Here is a 21,544-nt window from a genome sequence, read left to right as displayed (position 1 = left end):
CCAAAGAAACAATGTTGCAGAGCAGGGTCATCACTGTAGCTGCAAATTGTAGGTCCCTGTGGAGTCCAACTGCGGCTCCAGTGGCCAAATGTCAAAGTAAACGTTGCGGAGAAGTCCTGCTGGAGTGTTGCATGTGGAATTGGAGGACCCACCCCAGAGGGAGACCCTAAAAAGCCCTGGAAGGGGGATTGGTCGCCTAGCAAGGTGACCACCTAGCAGGAGGGGGGGCTGTGATGTCACCTGCCTGACCTGGCTACTCAGATGCTCCCAGAGGCCTCTGCCCACCTTGGTTTCAAGGTGGCAGAATCAAGTCGCCACCTGGAGGAGCTCTGAGCACTACCCTTGGGGTGGTGACGGACAAGGAAGTGGTTACTCTCCTTTCCTTAGTCCAGTTTTGTGCCAGAGCAGGGACTGGAGGTCCCTGAACCAGTGCACACTGGTTTATGCAAGCAGGGCACTAAATGTGCCCTTCAAAAAGCACACCAGCAGTTTGGGAGGGGGGGCTACCCCTTCCAAGCCAGGTAACATCTATTTCCAAAGGGAGAGGGTGTTGCCTCCCTCTCCCAAAGGAAATCCTTTGTTCTGCCTTCCTGGGCTTGAGCTGGTCAAATAGCAGGAGGCAGAAACCTGTCTGAGGGGTGGCAGCCGCTGGGCTGGTAGGAGCAATGCTGGGGGCATTTTAAGTAGCTCCCAAATTGCATGGAAACATACAACCAATACTGATAACGGTACTGGGGTATGATTCCGACATATTTGATACCAAACGTGCCCAGGTTCGGAGTTACCATTATGTAGGTGGACATAGGTAGTGACCTATGTCTAGTACATGCATAAAATGGCATCCTCACACTCAAGAAGTCAAGGAAAATGGAGCTGGAGTTTGTGGGGGCACCTCTGCTTGTGCAGGTGTGCCCTCACACGCGGGTACCTGCACCCTGTCCTCTGTGCTAGGAGGGCCTACCATAGGGATGACTTAGTGACCTGAAGTGAAAGGATGCTAGCACCTTTCCATGCAGGCTGCAGTGGCAGGCCTGCAAACCCATTTTTCATGGGCTTCCATGAGTGGCATAATACAAGCTGCAGCCAATGGGGAACCCTGGGTGCCCTATTGCCTTGGTACCTGGGTACCATACACTAGGGACTTACATGGGGGCACCAGTATGCCAAATGTGGGGTATTTGTGGTCCAAGCGACCAAATTTAAAAGGAGAGAGCAAAGTTACTGGGGTCCTGGTTAGCAGGATCCCAGTGCACACTGTCAAAACATACTGACAACAGGCAAAAAGAGGGTACTTTCCTACAGCAGGGTTGACACCCACAGTGTCTGAATATTCATCGAGAAGTAGGTGAGTGACCACCAGTGTTCTCTAGGAATAGTTTTTTTTTAAAGATTTGATTATAGTACTCTTACTTTGTAATCTTATTAATAGTCTTGTAAACCAGACAGAGTCCTAGTGAATGTGCCTAAATATCGCCCTATGTCTTTTCTTGCCACTACCAATGCCATGTTACAGAAGAGAAGTGTGTACCTGTCCAGAGTCTGTGTACCCCCCCCCCCTTTCCTAGATAACCAGCAAAACAGGGGAGGTGGGAGGGGGACAGGGTGAGTGCTATTTAACTGTGTGACTAAGGATATTGGACCACGCACCTTCTCCACGTAACTTCTATCCGCACAGTCCCATAAGTTTTATAAAATAGTGTTCCTCACTGTCCGTGTCCCCCCCCCCCCCCCAAGGCAGCAGGCGTCTACTATTTTCCCCATCTGGATCACCCTGATTCTCCTGAAGTTTGCTGTATAGAATCTCTTCAGCTGAACAAGCAGAAACTCTGTGCCTATTGCCATGTCTCGAGGATACTGAATGGGGTCCTAGAATTTTAAACTCCAGCCGTCTCCTCCTCAGTCTCGAGTGTTACCCGAATCTTCCACAGTGCGTTCTTTACCGGTCACCATATTCTCACATTCACAATGGTGGGAGCTGGAAGCTAAAGTTTTCTATCGGTCCCGTAAAGTTTGGCAAAGGCAACCTCTCCGGTCCATGGCCCTTCTATCTGCATAAGTGTAAGAATCTGATCATTGACTACCAGTAACTGTGCCGACCAGCAATATAGCTGCACCTCTCCCACAACAGCAGTCTTGTCACTGCATCTTTCTTGTGAAAGAACGTGTCTGGGACCCCCCCAAAGGGTTTATTTTGTAAGGTATAGAGAAACTGTGACAGATAAATCATTTATACAGTGCAGCCCGGCGTAACATGGAAATGGGAAGCTCCCACCAGTGTCCCACCAGCATTTTGTAGTCACCTGGCATCACTCTAGTTTTTACTGAATGAATATTTCTTGATTTGTGAAGAAATAGGTTTCACATATTTGGGTATCTATCAGTTCCCATTTCAGGGGGGCAACCCCAATCTCCCAGCCGGGTCCAGTTTGTGAGTGTGTATGCAATAGGACTACTTCAGTTAATGCGGATCCCTGGATATATACTGATCTGATGTCATTCATTACCTGTTGGGACAGGTGATATGAATGAAAGCAGCACAATATGTTTTTAATATATCTGTGTACTGCTTTATTTTTTGGAACAAACGAGTCACAGTATTTAAGGTCTAATTGGTAGACCGGTTCTTTTGTTAATGTATAAATGTGCTAAAATTCAGAGTAGACAATTTGTTGGGTAACGATTGCACTTTTTAAAAGGTGAAACTATAAGTGTATCTATTTTGCTCATTTGTTTAGAAAGGCGCAGGAGAAGAAGGAGAAATCGAACAACTCAAGGTCCCGACAGCTGTGTGTTAAGTAGTGGTGATGAAGACTCTGAAGGGGACGTGTGTGTAGCTAGTACTTTTTCAGCATACTTAAATAAGCTAAAAGATGGAACAGCAAGTCCCAGGTAAAAACTTCACTTGACTTGTTCTTCATAAAGCGTGTAATATTTGACGGTAGTCATGCATGCATTCTTTACTCACATTCTCACCTCTCTAACTTTTAATTTATCAAAACTGAGTAGTTAGTTCTCTTGAGACAATCTGGCATCTGTATTTTCAAGGTTTTCACTATATATATATATTTTTTTTTAACTTGGATTGCTTGCATTCGATCTTCTGTAAAATGATAAAGCAAACCCACATGTAAGGACTATCCTTTCACACCGGAGGCACTTTATTTTTTTGTTCACGCCTTCGAACACAGAAGCTCTTATACCACTTTTGTTGGTCTTTAAAGGACTCCCGGAACCATACACAATGTACAAGGGAACAACATCCCCTTCTAAAACTACAAGTGCCATAACTGAAGAAAACATGTCAGTCACAAACCCACATGAAGTGCGTCTTTGGTGCTTGGGTTTGGGGCATGAGTCAGTCTTGCAAGAATTGCCACTAGTCACCCATAGGTGATCCAGGCCTCGCGTAACTTTACTCCAAGTTGTGTTAGGAGTGATCGAATATGCCCATACCTTATGCATTATCCTTCTCTCAATTCACTCCAGCATTAATGACTAGTTGTATGATACCTTTTATCACCCTTTTGAATCTTTCAACCGTACCATTTCTTGCAGGATGATATACAGAAGTCATTTTATGTGTAATTCCATTTCTTTTTACAAAAGCTTTGAATGCATCAGATATGAATTGTTGCATATTGTCGCTGAGAATACTTTATGGTAATCCTTCTCTTAATAATACATTATCAAGGAATTCACTATTCTTTCCAAATCAGTCCTAAAATCTGTTTCTGCCCATTTTGAGAAATTATCAATTATAACCACAATAAACTTGTGTATCTTCCCGTTTTATTGGACTCGTGATGTCTATGCTTATTTTTCCCAATACATGTTCGATGCATTTACAGGACTTAAAGGTGATCTTTGTCTTATCTGCCTCCTTGCATGACAGATTCTCTCACTACTACCTCAATGTCCTTGTTCATGCCTGGCCACCAGTGTGTGTTTCATACTCATTTTGTTTTTTACAACTCCTAAATGGCCCTTGTGGCACATTTTAAATAGTCTGTATTTGAGATCACATCTTTCCTTGCAATAAGAAGAGTTCATGTCTTAGGTCCCAAAATGTATGCACCTCCTTAGTTGGAACTCTCTTCTCGGGCCATCCTTCAACCACCCACTTTGCCACTTCTTTCAAAAGAGTGTCTTTATTCTGCGCACTCATCCATTCTCCAGTATTGGGGTATCTTTCATAGATTCACATGCTTGAATCATTCTCCATCGTCGCAGTGGAAATCCCACGTTATCATAGTAACCAGTATATAACAGTATAATAGGCTGTAAAGGGAATGCAAAGTTCAGCTTAATAGCCTATCTGTCTTTAAGAGAGGACCAAATTTGAACAATGACCATTCAGGCGACAGTACCCTTTAGAACAATCCCAACAGAGGCATCTTCCCTCGGATTTTCACCGAACGTCATGTGTGAGGGAGTCTCCCTTAGCTCTGCTTAGTTTTTTTTCCCCCTGAAGTAAGTGATCTCAAAATTGGTATTTCTCCAGTCCAGCATGCCAGAACTAATTAAGAAAGGACTCTTCAGCCCTTGTGACACCTGTGACAAGAAGACTACATTCAGCAGATCATCATACAGAATGTATATATAGACTTCATCCATCCCACAAGATGAGATACTGCAAGATATTCAAATAAAAGTCCACAAAAAACCTCAGACCATGAGGGAAGGCTTTTACTTTGGCTGGAGAATCTTAAAATCAAGACTGCCGTAGTTTCTGAGAAAGAAAGTAGTGAGTGTTTCATCTCCTCACAGACTTCCAGAAAGAGGGAAAGGTCTCGCCATGATTCCCCTCATTGTAGTAAAAGGTCTTAACCCCTTAGCTGATATGCCCCCAGCCCCCAAGTGCTGAGCCCTTTTTTGGCTATTTGGGCTAGTTAGTGCTTAGGCCCCCATAACTTTTTGTCCACATAAGCTATCCACACCAAATTTGCGCCCTTTTTTCCCCAACATTCTGGGGACGATAAAGGTACCCAAAGTCTGTGTGTTCCCCCGGAGGAGACCCAGAAATTAGCCAAAATAAAGCTAACATTTGTTGTTTGTTTGGGGGGGGAGGGAGGGTGAAATGGGGGAAAAAAAAGGTGCTGCAGAAGTAAGAACCAGTTTTTTCCCCTGCAAATGGCATCAACAAAGGGTTTGTGGTGCTAAAATCACCATCTTCCCAGCTTTCAGGATCAGGCATACTTGAATCAGAAAACCAAATTTTTCAACACAGTTTTGGCATTTTACTGGGACATACCCCATTTTTACTATTGTTTCTGATTTTAGCCTCCTTCCAGTTAGTGACAGAAATGGGCGTGAAACCAATGGTGGATCCCAGACAGCTAAATATCTCTGAGACGTAGACAAAATTCTGAATTCAGCAAGGGGTCATTTGTGTAGATCCTTCTTCCTTTCTGACTTTTTTCTTCCGTAACTTTTTCCAACTATGATAGATTTTTTTAAAGCAATATACCATTTTATTTGCTGGACCCTCCTGGCTGTGGGGATACATAGGTCTTGTATGTGCATCAAGAACCCAAGCTACTCAGAGCCAATAAATGAGCTGCACCTTGCAATGGGTTTTCATTGTATACCGGGTATACAGCAATTCAATTGGTAAAATATAAAGAGTGAAAAATAGGTATCAAGGAAACCTATGTATTTCCGAAATGGGCACAAGATAAGAAGTTTAGAAACTTTGGTTATTTGCATATCTCTGAATTCCGGGGTACCCATACTAGCATATGAATTACAGGGCATTTCTCAAAATTACTTTTCTTATACACTGTCTTACATTTGAAAGGCAAAATGTAGATAAAGACAATTGGCAATAACACTTGTTCTTCTATTCTGTGTTCCCCTAAGTCTCCTGATACAAATTATACCTCACTTGTGTGGATAGGCCTAGTGCCTGTGACAGGAAACGCCCCAAAAACAACATGGACACAACATCTTTCCATTGCCTAGCTGTGATTTTTGGGCTGTAGTTCAGCTGGCACCTAGGGAAACCTACCAGACCTATACCTTAAAGTAGACACCTAGGGAATCCAGGATGGGGTGACTTGTGGGGCTCTCTGACGCAGGCACCAGGTACAGGCACTCAAGTGGGGTAGCTTTTTTATCAGGACAGGTGGGGAAACACTGGGTGGTAGGAAGTTTGTGGATCCCAGCATACTCCTATAGTTTGTGTGACAGAAATGCAAGAAAAAATAGTTTATATTCAACATTTTGACCTTGCAGGGTATTATGGGTAAGAAAACTTTGGGGAATCCACACAAGCCTCACCTCCGTGGACTCCCCCGGGTGTCTAGTTTCTAGAAATGTCTGGATTTGGCAGGTTTCCCTATATGGCTGCCGAGCCCAGGACCAAAAATGCAGGTGCCTCCAAAAATGCAGGTGCCTGCCTTCCTGAACCAGGTTGCTTTGTGATAGATAATTTTGATGTCTCCACAATACGATTTGGCCGGTAGAATTGGGGACTGAACTAAATTGGGGAGCTCCCAAGAGACCACTCTCTCTGTCCTTGCCACCGCATGCACATGCTTTTCAGTATCTGCTGTCTCAGTCTCTGTTCCTACGTCGGAGATGTCCTTCATAACCCAAGTTAGGGCTTGAGCAGCAGTCATCCACGGCCAGGAAGCCATTTCAGGAAGGCCTAGTTTGAAAGGGGAGAATCTCCCCTTTCAAACGAGGCCTTCCTGAAGGCTGGGGAGGCCCCTCTGGGCCCTTTTTCCCCACCGGAGCAAAAGGTGGCCTTACCTCCGCTTCCCGCTCCGGTGGGGAAAACAAATTGTGATGAGGGTGCACATCGCTGTGCACTGACGTCACAGAGGGGCAGGTCGGGGGAAGACACTGAAGCTCTTCCCTGTCTCCCGAGGGACTTTTAAGGCGTCAGCCACTGGTTGTGACTCACACCTCGGAGGGTGTGCATGCGTCAGCCACTGGCCAACGCACGCACCAAAGAGGTTAAAAAAGACCCACTATGGATCTGCAGAAGGCTCCTCATGAGGAAAAACAAAGTGCTCTTCTGATTCTAAATCTGAGCCAACAACTTCATCTGCAATTATTGTCTATGCTGGAAACATTTAAACCATCATCGACGATAGTCATGAGAAGCCCGACTACGATTTCACCGTCATCTACCCCGTTGACAACGTTGACTGTATCTGCATCTACTAAGACTACCTCGATGACAACCACTACACCAGCAACAAGATCCATTGTGTCATCGACGACAGTGACATTGACGAAAACCGTACCAACACCGTTGATGTCCTCATCGTCCTCAGTGCTGCCTTCTAAGACCACCTTGTCGATGTCCGTGTCGACAACCGACTACCTCGTCGACGATTCAGATGTTGGAAAAATCCTCCTTCGGTTAAACCAAAAAAGAGGCCATCCACTTTAGTGTTGCTTTCATTGTCTACACTACAGTCGACGACTGTCTTCTCACTTAAAGGTTCCCATCCTGAGTTTGTCACCTGCTGGAGTATCTCCACTTATACCCAGCCATTTATAGGATATTCAGGACTCTGACAATCAGGGGATGTTTGTTACTACTCACAGTCCCTCTGAATTACACAGAAAATATCAGCATGAGAAAGAAAAAGAGCAGCAAGATTATTATGAGCCTGTTTACCAAAGCCGGCGTTATCCAAGGCAATATACTCCTCCACCAGGCATGGTCCAGGTTCCAGGTGCCTTAGTAAAAAACCTAGAGCCTGTTGCAGACTACTACAAGCGTTTCCCAATGCCAGCTGAAGAGCAACCATCAGCTGCAGCGGCGCCTAGATCGCAAGAAATTTCACTTCCAACACTGACTCTGAGAATCCACTCACATTTTGCAGAAGGGCGAGAGAGCGGCATCCAAGATTATCAATTGCGCAATTGATATTGCATCCAGGTTTCCAGCAGTTGGAAGGATTGGCTGTACTTCAAAGCCAAGGTTGGCTTAAGATCCCTTCATTCTGCCCGGAAGCCAAACCAAAATCCTGGATATTCCCTCTGATGGCGACTATTTATTTGGGAAGCACATCGATGACACTTTACAGACCATAAAGGCAGACACAGAAACAACTCGATCCCTCAGAGCTCTTTTCACAGCTCAAGTGGCAGCGGATCTAACTTGTATCATAAAGGATACCAAAGATACCAGCCACATTCCTACCAGCAGCCCTTTAGACTGGCCTACCAACATCATCAACCCTATCAAGCTCCACCATCTGCAACCTACTCTAGGCAACCAAGACGAAGACAGCCCGCTTCCACCAGAGGTACCACTAGAAAACAGTGCCCATTTAAAAGTAATAGCTATCACCCATTCACCATTCAGTGGGTGCCAGAATTCCCCATTATTGCTAGCAACTTGAATGGATAAAGTAGTGTGCGAAAGTTGGAGGAAAAAACTAATGGCAGGTAAAGTAAGATGGGTGCCTACTTATTATAACCCATTACTGGTTTTCAGATCTTATTCTTATGTGCTTGAAGTGACGTGTGCTCTAAAAGCTACTAATTGCATAAATTATACAAATGTTTGTTTTTAGGCCTCCTGGTACAGTTACTTGTCCAATTTGCATGGATGTTCACACTGAGGTAAGAACACAAGCTTCTGTTGTTGTTTTTTTTTTTTTTGGGGGGGGGGGGGTTTAAGAAGAATTTTGAGAAGTTTCACAGTTTTAACGAGGAGCCACTCTGCGTTTACTTTTTGTTATATATTTTGAGTAGTTATGTAAATGCACCTTGTTTCGCTTAACCTTCCATTGCTAATATTTGTTTTTTTTAAACCCTTTAAGTGTCTAGGATTTGCACAGGATGATTAGATTTTCAAAATGTTTCTAAGACATTTATTTACGTTAAACTCCTCACCTTGCATTGCACCAAGACCAATATTGTTTTGTGTTTTTGAACAAACTTTAAAACGTAAGTGTCATCCCTAAATCTATTGGCTTGCATTATGACTGTATAAATGAAATTGTAAAGATATATATTTTTAAAATATTAGACTCCCCAAATAGTTCCATATGAGATTGATGAGTACTCTTGTAGCATCAGTCTTGAGTGTAAGTTAACAGCCTTTACCATGATCTTCCGTTTTCCTCTCCTTTTTTGTCACTGAGCTGTGCTTGCATGGGGTAATGTCTTTGCCTCCAAAAGCCCTGGACCAATTCAAAGTTGCCTGTTTCTGGGCTCTCTTCATCCCATGCTTTAACTATCACTGCTTTTACTTATCCTGCTTGTCTTAAAACGTGTACCCATTATGTGTTCCTTTCTCAAAGACAGTTCTTAATAATCGGATTCTCATTAATAATCAAAACTGAATAACAGTAACTTAAGCAAAAATATATTTTCCTGACACTTTTCTTTATATGTATTGTGTGTGCATGACTTTCTCTCTTACTTTCTGCAAGAACATATACTTGAGTTTCTTTGTTAAAAAAAATCAAAACAATTATAGTAAAAAGATCCTTTTGAATGTAGTTAGGTGCTGATTACAGCTTTTGCAGGAAGGGTATTGGTTAGTATCGTAAGATGCACGTGCTCATCAGAAATCTTGTCAAATGGCAACCCAGTCCTCTTAAGTGTTTTTTCTGTCTAAAGCAGCAACACTGCAAGTGTGATGCAGATTGCAAGTGACATGACCTACTTTAGTTTGGTAATGTCACCCGACCATGTTGCCTGTTTTAGGTCTAGCTATAGAGCGCTTTGGCTGGCTGGTAAGACCTCTTGCTATCACACAAACACACTATACAACATGCAAAAAGAGGCTTTGACTCTTTTCACCAGTCGGCTTGTTTGAACAAGCCCCCTTCAGGTATTTGCTGCCTTTAGTTTTCCGTTACATTTTGGGATGTGCACTTTTTTTCTATAGTTGCACTAGAAATTGGTGATGAGGTAAAGTAGTCCTTTTTTATGTGTTTCTTTGGTATCATGATTTTCTGGCAGCCATGCATCCTTCTACTAAAACTGTACATGCCTTTCATTGGGACAGATTTGTGGTTTTGTGCGGCATGTAGCAGTGCTCCAAACCCGAACCCCCACCCTCCTTTCCAGGGAAAAGGTATCTTATGTTTAGTTATGTAGTTAGTCTCTTGCCTGGGAAGGCTTTGTTTTGGGCACAGTTATGGGGTGCCTTTTGGCTTTTTTCCTGCCTTTTCATAGTTGTCGGATCAGACTTCATAATTTAGGTCACTGATTGTGATGTGTTTTTCCAACACTTGTTTCCTTTCCCTCCTTTCTTCATGCCTCAGTGGGAACTTAACTTCCTCCTCACATGTTTGAAGTGCACTCCCTTTGAGACACTTCACAGTTGTTCCTTGTAAAGCCTCACCCTCATTATGGTATTCCTTATCACATCACACTTCTAAGAAGGAGGAGAGACTCGGTCCTTGCACCCCAAAAGAACTCTGAGCTTTTACATCTATCGGACCAAGGAAGGACAGGGTGGATGATTAACTCTTTGTGGGGTTTCCTGGGGCGAAAAAAGGCAAGTCCACACAGAAGATCATCTCCTGTTGGATTGTATTCTGCATCAAGATCTGCTCTGCATTGACCAAAGACCAGCCTCCAGCAACTGATGTCCGCTTGCGGGGAGTCATACCTATCTTAGTTGTGCAAGTCTTCTGGAGTGGAACAGCGTCAGTGTGTTGCCACACTGTGCCACCTACCACCATGCAGAGGTACTATTCAAAGGTTTCCGGATCGAGTCTTGCATATTCAGACAATGTTCAGTATTCAAAATGTGAGGAATCTGCAGTTAGTCTCAACCAGAAACAGCATTACTGCAAGTAAATGCCTTGTTCTTACGTAACATTGTCTCTATTGTTCGGAAGAGGTATGCAGGTATGAACCATCTTTGAAACGTTAATTTGGCCCTTTCTTTAGCACCAAGATCAGTTTGATTAGCCAAAGTGGTTAAAAATAGTGATATAGTTTTATTTTGAATCGATACTTCATGCCAGAGAATCCTCATCTTATGAATATTCCCCATACTTCAGATTGAGTCTTAAAACTTTAAAAGCAGTACTTCTGCACCACACCAGTAGGTGGTGGTGTGCAGCTCCGTGCTAACATCATTCCACTCAGGAAGAGTGACAAGTGAAGCCACATGTAAGCGCCCACCCTTGTGTGCAGACTTCAGTTCCTTTTCTTTTTGTGTCTTAAGATGTAGATCCATAGCTCCTCTTTTTAGAGACTTTTCAGCTAAATTTTACCAGCATGCAAGCAAAAATGTCACCCCCGTAAAACAGGGTTCAGGTTGTATAGAGACTGTTGCAAACAGGTGGCTGGGGACAGACCCGCACATAGTATGCCTATGTAGCTTGGGGACTGAGCATGATTCCAGGGCCTGTCCAGGCTGTGCCCAATTGAATTAAAAAGCAATACAGTACCACAAGGCAAAGCTGTACATCACAAAACATCGGAGTCCACACTGTGACCTGTCGAAGTTGAAATTAAGGTCCCTGTCCTTGGCAGATCGTCTTCATCAAATACTTTGGCTAAGTCTAAGAAGAGGCTTAAAAAAACTAAGCTGGAACCTGCCCCTTCCAACCACTCTCGAGCTTCAGCGAAGGCTCAACGTGCCACCCGGTCTCAATCCCAGTCTCCAATGGAGCTGATCCGGAGTCTTGTTCCAGTGCACCCCAAGTTTCCCAGTCCTTTGTGACATTGCATCTCTGGCAATTTACTTAGCCCTCTGGTGTGCCTTTAGGCCACAAAGAACTTCAAGGGCCTTGAGTCAAACTTCCACCACTAAGTCTGCCCTCAGCACCATATATGCATCTAGATCCCACCTCTGATACTGACTTTAGTCCTGGCTTCACCTGCTGTGCCGGTTCACTTCAAATTCACGCTGCCTTAAACACCAGAGGAAAATTCACAATCGTTTGTGCTTGTCAACTCTGAGCAGAATCCATCAAGACTGTGACTAAAGTTGCACCCTGGTCCTACCAGAGTGCAGCCTAGTAGCAACACTTTTGATTCAGATTGACTCCTTCACTTCAAGGGAGATTCCTCCTTCTTGTGCAGGCTGAAGAGTTGCAGTCTTCTGAGGATGCATGGCTGGGGAAATGTGGCAAAGCTGGCAGAAGACATGGAAACAAAGTTGCAGAAGTCGTCTTCGTTGTAGCAGCGTTTGTCGGTTCCTAGAGTGTCCAGTCACGGTTCCAGTGGCCAGAAGTTGAAGCAGAGGTTGCAGAGTAGTCCTGCTGGAATCTTGCAAGCTGAATCTGAGGACCCACCCAAGAGAGAGACCCTAAATAGCCCTGAAAGGGGGATTGGTCACCTAAACAGGTAAGCACCTATCAGGAGGGGGCTCTGATATTACTTACTTGGCCTGGCCACTCATATGCTCCCAGAGTTCCCTGCCGACCTTGGAAACAAGATGGCAGAACCCAGGGACCCTCTGGAGGAGCTCTGGGAACTGCCCCTCCGGTGTGGTGATGGACAGGGGAGTGGTCACTCCCCTTTCCATTGTCCAGTTTCACACCAGAGCAGGGAGCGGGGAATAACTGCTGCAGCCCATAGGGATCCCATGGAACCCCATGGGTGGCAGAATAAATGCTGCAGCCCATAGGGATCACCTAGAAACCCAATGCCCTGGGTACCTCTGTACCATATACTAGGGACTTACATGGGAGGGCCAGTATGCCAATTGTGGACAGAAAAAGGTACAATTTAGAGGAGAGAACAAAATTACTGGGGTCCTAGTTAGTAGGATCCCTGTAGACGCAGTCAAACACTGACAGGCAGAAAATGGTGTAACCATGCAAGGAAAGAGGGTACTTTCCTACAGCTACCATGTTGTTTATATTCATCATAGTTACTATTCTTATTGTGTACACTAGGATGCGGTTTTGAATTTGAAAATCACTTAACTTGTATCCCTGGTTTCTTAGTGCTGTGTGTCCTTCCATAGTGAAAAAGGATGTGAGTTCCAATAGTTAAATCCCTGTGCTATTTTATAGGATTGATTGTTGTCTGAAACACATGTTACTCTGGTATTGCTCAGTGGTTTCCAGGGTGGTTGCAGTCAATTTGGCTTACTGTCATAGGTTGGCACATTGTCAAAGTACTTGGGGCCCAGAAGGTCTGAAAGCCTATTCCCAGGTTGGGTTCTAGGAAAAAATCCCAAAAATATATTGGGCCTGAAATGCGAAGGCAATGTTTTTAACCATTAGGCTATTAGTCCTGAACAGGCTGTGTTTTTTTTCCTATGACAATAACTCAGTTGTAGTAAATAAATGGTGGGCCTGTGCGCTGTCTAGCATCGGCCAAATTAGAAATAAAGAATTTCTGGTCCACAGTGAGAGAGTTCATAGTGCAAGTAGCATGTAACACAGGTCCCACTGGGAACAAATGCCAAACTCTTTATCTTGAGAATATAGCTGGAGAAGATTATGTTCACTACCAACAAGTAGTTCTTGCAAAGTGGGGTTGGACCCGCTAGCTATGGCTAGCAAGCTGGGTGTGGACTCCGTTATGAAGAATGCCATGAAGAGTCCCTTTTACAAAAGCAAGGTTCTACCCAAGCTCCTGTCTGGGTCTTTTCCCCTTGCTTTGGGTTGGTAATTAAGCAAATTTATCAAAGATTCTCTTTGGCTGACATCCCTCTCTTTGTAACTGATTAGCCACCCCTTTTGACACTCCTTATATCTGATAGAGATTTCTAGTTGCAGATTCCTTACCTTAGAATTTCCCCCAGGCGTCACACTGGATCAGGAGATTTCTAGCAATGCCCCTGTACGTCGGTAGGTGGTGTCGGTCGACTCCACGGGCATCGTTGGCATCGTAGTCTCCATGATGACATCGGGAGTAGTACATAGACGCTTACTCGGCTCAGTGACTTCAGTTCTTTTCTTTCCGCGCCTTGCGCTGATCCGGAGAGAGCTACCCTGGTCTTCATTTTGACTAACTTTGACCTTGTTGAGTTTTTTTGGTTCGTCGAGGATGTCTCCGAAGACCGGTTTCAAGCAGTGTGAGGACTGTCACCCTATGATGTCGATGACTGATCAGCATCAGGTTTGTTTGTGGTGCTGGGAGCGTGACTACGATCCGAAGTCGTGCTCAGAGTGCCAGGCCATGCACCTAAAGGCCTTGAGGGAGTGGTCTCTCAAGCTCTTGGCGGCCCAGCGCTCGACTCCAAGTAGGTCCTGGTCTCGCTCAAGACTAATGTTTTGAGACTGTTCGGGGAGCCACCACCATACTTCTTCCTCCAAGTCTCCGGGCAAGAAGGTAAGAAGTCCTCGTCGAAGAGGTCCCGTCGCTCTTTGACTTTTCCCGATCGGTCAGCTGATGCGTTGCAGGAGGCCTCCGTCTTCGGAGCCTGCTTCTTGGTCAGCTCCAAGCTTACCTGAATTTCCAGGAGCTGTAGCGACCCCCGCCCAATTAAAGGAGTTTAATGAGGCCATGCGCCTCATTTTTAGGCGGAACGACCCATATACGGCGCCTTCAGGCCCAAAGGGTTCAGAAGATGGGCCTTCGGGTTCTGCGCCAGCAGCTTCGGCTTAGGCCACCGAGGTCCCCTCCGGATCTGACGCCGGTCGTATCACTGAGATCTTCCCCAGCACTGGTTCAATTGTTGATGCTACCAACGTCTGTAGTACCCACCATCGTCAACCCGATCCTTATCCCCAACGACTCGGAGCAGCGTCAGCCGATGCCACCTCGGTCTTCAATGGGACTTATTCACCCCATGTCGAAATTGGACCCTTTTCCTTATGGGTAAGAATTTGGGGAAGGATTGGAGGGGTGCTGGGACCCTTATGAATACCACGGATGACCCATCTGTGGACTGGGCACAGGAATTGGGCGAGGCCAGTGGACTGGACACTTCTCCAGACGCTGGCATGATGTCTCCTCCTACTGTGGTTATGGCGGAGGGAGCGACTTATGCTATGGTGGTCAGTAGGGTGGCTGAGGTCCTTGGCCTTAAGCTACCTACTGTAGAGGTTAGGTCCAATCTCTTGACGGAGGTGTTTCAGCCAGGGGCTTCCACATCTGAGCACCTTTTGCCATTCAATGAAGCACTCACCGATGTCCTTTTGGGTACTTGGTCCAAACCCAACACAGGGCCTTCTGTGACTAGGACTATCGCACACCGCCGTCTGCCTGCCCCAAACGACCCTAAATTCCTGTCCCAACACCCCACGCCTTAGTCTTGTCATCCAGGCTTCCTCTTCCTCTGGCGCATTCCCTTCTGCACCCCCGAACAGGAAATCAAAAAGGCGGGAACAATTTGGGAAGAAGATGTTTTCTTCCTCCAGTCTCGTGTTGCGGTCCGTGAACACTGCATGCCTTTTGGGCCGCCATACCCACTCTCTGTGGGATACGGTTGCACAAGTTCTGCTGCAGATACCGGAGGAGGCCCATATAATTGTCTCCCAAGCTGTCAACGATGTGAGTGATGGTGCAAAGTTCACGATCCAATGTGGGCTGGACACGACCAACTCTCTGGGCATATTGGTTGCTATGACAGTGGCCTTGAGACAAAACGCCTGGTTGCGTACTTCTGTTTTTTTTAAGGGGATGTCCAACATTCGCTCATGGTGATGCCCATTTGATAGCTCCTGTCTCTTTGGAGACAAGGAGGACTCTGCCTTGGAGAGATTCAAGGACTCCTGGGCTATGGCTCGGTCCCTTGGTCTTTCTGCTACCCCTCTCCCCAACAGTCCACCTTTGGCCCCTTTTGTGGCAATGGAAGGGGCTCCCTGTCACATCCCCCACCCAGCCACCGTGCCACCCATGCTGTTCAGCCTCTGTGAGGCCGGGACGTGGAATCCCACGTGTGCTTGAAACAGGGAACCAGAGGCCTGCCCAGTCCACCTCTGCCCCCACTGCAGCCTCCAAACCCTCTTAGTCCGGCCCCTCACTCTGATCCAGTTGGCGGCAGGGTTCGTCATCACCTGCCCCACTGGGAATCCATCACTACGGACAGGTGGGTTTTGCAGATCGTTCGAAAGGGCTTCTCCCTCCCTTTCGAATTTGCCCCATCTGCCATGCCTCCTTCAAGCAGCCAACTTCCGGAGGATCATTTGGCACTTCTTCGTCAGGAAGTCTCTTGGCCAAGGGAGCTATAGAGAAGGTCCCTGTGCCAGAAGTAGGTTGTGGTTGTTATTCCTGCTACTTTCTGATGTCGAAAAAGGACAAGGGCTTACATCCCATCCTACACCTTCAGGACCTCAACTACTTCCTCAAGAAGGAGAAATTCAAAATGCTTACCCTGGCTCAGATCCTGTCTGCCTTACATCCAGGAGACTGGATGATAGCGTTGGACTTGCAGGACGCTTATCTCCACATTCCCATCCTGCCTGCCCAAAGAAGTTACCTACGATTTGTGGTAGGTCACGAGCACTATCAGTTTACCGTGCTCCCCTTTGGCCTTACCAGCACCCCTCGAGTGTTCACGAAAGTGATGCCGGTGGTTGCAGCTCATCTGCACAGATTGGTGGTCTCAGTCTTTTCCTACCTCGACAACTGGCTGCTGAAGGCGGACTCGCCCCAGAAAGTCATCTCCCACCTTCAGACTAAGGCAAGCCTCCTGCACATGCTGGGGTCACTATCAATGTGCCTAGGTCACACCTGACTCCCTCTTAGACGCTTCCTTTCATTAGAGCTGTTCAGGACACCGTGCACTTTCAGGCTTATCCTCCCGAAAAGCGAGTCCAAGATATTCAGGCTGTGATTCTGATCTTTCAGCCCCAGTCTTGGGTTTCGGTGAGACTGACTCTGAGGCTGCTGGGCCTCATGGCCTCCTGCTTCCTGCTTAGTGACACATGCCAGATGGCATATGCGGGCTCTGCAGTAGGACTTGAAGTTCCAGTGGACGCAGCATCTGAGGAATCTCTCCGACATGGTCCTGATCTCAGAGGGGACTGCGAAAGACCTGCAGTGGTGGCTTTCGAATCCACATTGGGTCCACGGCAGATCCCTATCCCTTCCCCAGCCAGATCTATCCATAATGATAGATGTGTCGCTTCTGGGTTGGGGCGCCCACATGGGAGAGGCGGAGATCAGAGGCCTCTGTGCTCCATATCAATCTTCTGGCGCTCCAGGTGATCAGGCTTGCACTGAAAGCATTTCTTCACTCTCTCAAAGGGAAAGTAGTGCAGGTGTTCACGGACAATACTACCGCCATGTGGCACTGCAACAAACCAGGCGGAATAGGGTCCTGGACCCTTTGTCAGTAGGCACTACGTCTCTGGACATGGCTGGAACATCAGGGCATTACCCTGATGGTTCAACATCTGGCAGGTTCTCAACACCAGAGCGGACAAACTCAGCTGTTGATGTACAGCAGATCACAAATGGCGTCTCCATCCGGAGGTGGCGCAAGGTCTCTTTCAGCAGTGGGGAGAGTCTTGGTTAGATCTCTCTCCTTCAGCAGAGAACACGCAATGTTAGCTGTTTTGCGCGTTGGAGTTTCGAAGGCAGCACTTGCTCGGAGACTCTTCATCTCGAGTGAAACTCTGGCCTCCTTTCTGCCTATACCACTTCTGCCCAGAGTTCTCAAGAAGATAAGGAACAACCGGGTCCAAGTCATCTTTGTGGCTCCGGACTGGGCACGGAGAGTATGTATCCAGAGCTATTGAGTATGGCCATCAATCCTCCACTCAGACTGCCTCTTCGGGCGGATCTTCTGTCGCAGCAACAGGGGACAGTTCTCCACCCAAACCTGTCCAATCTCTGCCTTCATGCGTAGAGATTGAGCGGCGATAGATGACGACTTTTGATCTTCCACCCGAAGTCTGTGATGTTATCTTGGCAGCCAGGTGTCCCTCCACCAAAATGGTGTACGCCTGTCATAGGCATAAATTTGTGGCATGATGCACCAACAAAACTGTTGATCCCCTCTTTGCTCATTTATCTGAGGTTTTGTTCATTCTTTCTTTGGCCCAGCAGGGCTCTGCTTTGGGCAACCTTAAAGGGTATTTATATGCCATTTTGGCCTTTCTTGGGCTCCCTGATCAGCCCTCACTCTTTAACTCTACTTTTGGGAATAGATTCCTTAAAGGTCTCACCCATTTATTTCCTCACACTCCATTTATCATGCCTCAGTGGGACCTTAATTTTGTCCTTGCTTACTTAATGTATACTCCATTTGAGCTGATGCACAATTGCCCTTTATGGCTCCTCACTTTCAAGACTGTCTTCCTTGTTGCCATCACTTCTGCTCGCAGAGTGAGTGAGCTTCAGGCCCTTTCTTCCAAGCCTCCATTCTTGTCTGTGCACCCTGACAAAGTGGTGTTGCGCACTAAGGCCTCCTTCCTTCCCAAGGTGGTTATGCTTTTTCATGTAGGCCAGTCAATCACCCTGCCTACTTTTTACGCACCTCAGCATCCTTCCCATGAGGAGAGCCTCCACCGTCTGGACCCAAAAAGGTAATTGGCGTTCTATCTTAATCGTACTAAATATTTCCGGGTGGACGATCAACTTCATCTGGTATGTGGGCACGAAAAACGGGAAAGCGGTGCAAAAAACGTACATTCTCTCAATGGGCCAAGAAGCAACCCCCTGAGGGCTTGTGCGCTCATTCCACCAGATCAACTGCTGCTGCCACTGTGTTAGCACGTGGAGTTCCTGACCTGGATATCTGCCAGGCAGCTACGTGGGCATCCCTGCACACGTTTGTTAAAAACTACTGCCTGGACAGTCGGGTCCATTTGGATGGCTACTTTAGTCATTCGGTCCTGCAGGACTTTCTAGTATGATCTTGGGTCGCAGCCCACCTCAGAGTATGGCATTGCTTGGGTATCTGTTCTAAGGTAAGGAATCTGCAACTAGAAGTCTCTATCAGATGTACAAGTTACTTACCTTCGGTAATGAAATATTCTAGTTGCAGATTCCTTACCGACCCACCCATCCTCCCCGCTTGCGAACTGATTTCAAGGGACAGGGATTCCCCATTCAAGTCCTTAGCTCTGGCGCCCCAATCTCAGTGTTCTTAGCGGCTCTGCGCTTTCGCATGGAAAGTCGTTAAAAGAAACTGACACTGCGCTGAGGCTGCGTCTATGTAATACTCCCGATGTTATCACGGTGACTACGACGCCCGTGAAGTCGACCGACGCCACCTTCCGACACGCAAGTGTATTGCTCGAAGAAAAATCTCCGGATTCAGTCTGATGCCTGGGGGAAATTCTAACGTAAGGAGTCTGCAACTAGAATATGTCTCTACCAGATATTTTGTTACCGAAGGTAAGTTACTTGTACATCAAGGGTATACCGGACCCTGACTCTGGTATTTCACACCACCTGCAAACAGGCTAGCACAGGGTATGCACCCGCCTAATGACCAGGGGGAGTTAAAAGACCAATGTGGCAGGGAAACATGTTGCTGGCCAGTCTGCTATGCAGTGGTGTATCACCAACTCTTTAGGTTTACTCTCCCGGTACGATAGGGCCCACCTGTATGAAATGGAGGAGTTACTTCAACACCTCCTAGACCAGTAAAGGTGTCCGGAATTATTAGCCAAGTGTAAGATTATGACAAATATTAATATTTAATGCATGCTAGACGCAGCTGATACCACTGCTCATGATTTAAACACTAGTATCCTCCTCTGCTTACAGACCTGGCTGAATGTTTCAAGCTTTAAGGCAGCATCTGGTCAACTTGCCCTTTGACGGTTTGGCCCTCAAGTTGACCAGGTGTTGGAAAATATGAAAAAGAACACAGACGGCTAAGGCCATGAGTACCTTACAGACGGAGTGAGGGGGCACGGAATACTACCCCCAAGGCATTAATTTATTTCCTCAGGCAGTAACAGACACACTGAGTTATTACAGGGGAGGGTGACAATGGCAGAGGCAGGGACAGGGGCTCAGCCCCTGAAAGGGTTACACCTGCAAAACAGTGACTTCCTTACACCCCACCCACCCATCCTGACCATTTAACACCTGTCCTCGGAAATATCAGTGTCTGCTTCATGAGGAGATTAACTTGCCACTTGGCAAGTGGGACGTAGAACCCATGCTGCCACAACTCACAGCAAAGGGGTAAACTCCCTATACTTCCTCATTCCCAAGAAGGACAAGTCAGTAAGGCCTATTCTCAGCCTCTGTACCTCAACAAGTACATCCTGTAGAACTCTACAATATTGTAACACTCTAGGATGGCATTTCTCTAATACAGCAAGGTGACTTCACAACTGTCCTTGACCTGAAGGATACCTACTTCCACACCCTGCACATCGCTTGTTCATCCATTTTGTTGTAAGTGGTCGGAATTATTGATTCAAATTGCCGCCAATCGAGGTGACCACAGCTCCCAGGGAGTTTACAAAATGTCTTGCTGTGGTAGCCGCTCACCTCAAAAGGAATGATGCCCACGTCTTTGTTTACTTAGAGGATTGGCTTACACCTTCAGGTCCAGCCCTTCCTATGGGCTGTACTTAACTGTCACAGGAAAAGCATAACCAGGCCCTTGGGTCCAAGCATTCTCATTGTTCTCCCCCTTTTTCAGCCAGATCATCAGTTAACTTTCAGAAACGTCATGCTCCTCCTCAGCATGAAGGCCTCCTCTACTGTTATAGTCTCACGTCCTATGTCAGGTTAAACATGCATCCGTTGCAGGCGTGCTTGCAGCACAGGGGTCAGAAGCACAGTGTCATTGGGAGGATCTACTGTTGATCTTGGGCCTACTCCTCTCTCTGCAATGGTGGAATGCCAACAGCCTGTTGCAAGGCTGGCCTTTTTCTGACACAGAGCCACAAATGACTATCACAACTGACTCCTCTTCCACGGGGGGGGGATAAATGGACCATTCAAGGGGTGTGGACGTCCAGTCAACCGGGTCTCCACATTAACTGCAGGAATTGCTAGCCATCGCTCGCATCCAACATAAAGTAATACTTGTTGGGACAAACATCAAAAAGGCACACTCACTCCGTACAGTTGTCCGCTCTAGCCTAGGGCATTTTACATTGGACTATCGTAGTCCACCTACTTCAGTGCTTCTACCTTTGGGGATTTCCCTGCATCTTTGCAACAGCAGAAAACCCAAAATGCCCAAACTTAGCCTCCAGATTCACAGTTATGGGCAGTGCACTATGGATGAACTGGTTAAGGATATTTGACTACGCTTTTCCACTTCTTCCATTTGTGGTTCACAGGCTTCAGCAAACAACCTCTACTCTCATCTAGCTCCAACCTGGGCCAGGCAGCCCTGGTTCACCTTCTCCACCAGCTTGCTAATACCTCATACAAGAAGCTGCCCAAGCGCCCAGATCTTCGCTCACAGAATCCGGGCACAATTAGGCACCTCAAACAGCTAAATCTTGTGTTTTGGCCACTGAAGTCCTAGAGTTTGGGTACCTCAGTCTGCCTTCAGAATGTATTATTATTCCTAAAGAGACACAGGTGCACAACCAGAGCCTGCTATGCAGGCAAATAAAAAAGATTTGTGCGCTATGGTCTTCCTAGACATATTGACCCTCTCCAGGCGTCAGTCCAAGATATTATGTTATGTGCTCCACTCGTAGACATCAGGCCTTTCTTACACTTCTATCAGGCTTCATTTAACTTCTGTTGCAGCATAATATCAAAAGTGAAAACACAC

General features: G+C 46.5%; 1 protein-coding gene across 1 annotated transcript in view; it reads left to right on the top strand.

The window, feature by feature from the left end:
- RNF4 (ring finger protein 4) overlaps window positions 1-21,544 on the top strand; it is a 201,557-nt gene that overhangs the window by 168,215 nt on the left and 11,798 nt on the right. Inside the window, exons 7-8 of the mRNA XM_069205866.1 lie at window positions 2,697-2,889; window positions 8,538-8,586. Coding sequence (XP_069061967.1) covers window positions 2,697-2,889; window positions 8,538-8,586 — 242 coding nt within the window. The remainder of the gene's footprint in view (window positions 1-2,696; window positions 2,890-8,537; window positions 8,587-21,544) is intronic.

This window comes from Pleurodeles waltl, chromosome 1_2 (genome assembly GCF_031143425.1).
Source record: "Pleurodeles waltl isolate 20211129_DDA chromosome 1_2, aPleWal1.hap1.20221129, whole genome shotgun sequence".
Taxonomy (NCBI): Eukaryota; Metazoa; Chordata; class Amphibia; order Caudata; family Salamandridae; genus Pleurodeles; species Pleurodeles waltl.
The sequence above is the reverse complement of the archived record's forward strand: the minus strand, read 5'-3'. Positions and strand labels throughout refer to the sequence as shown.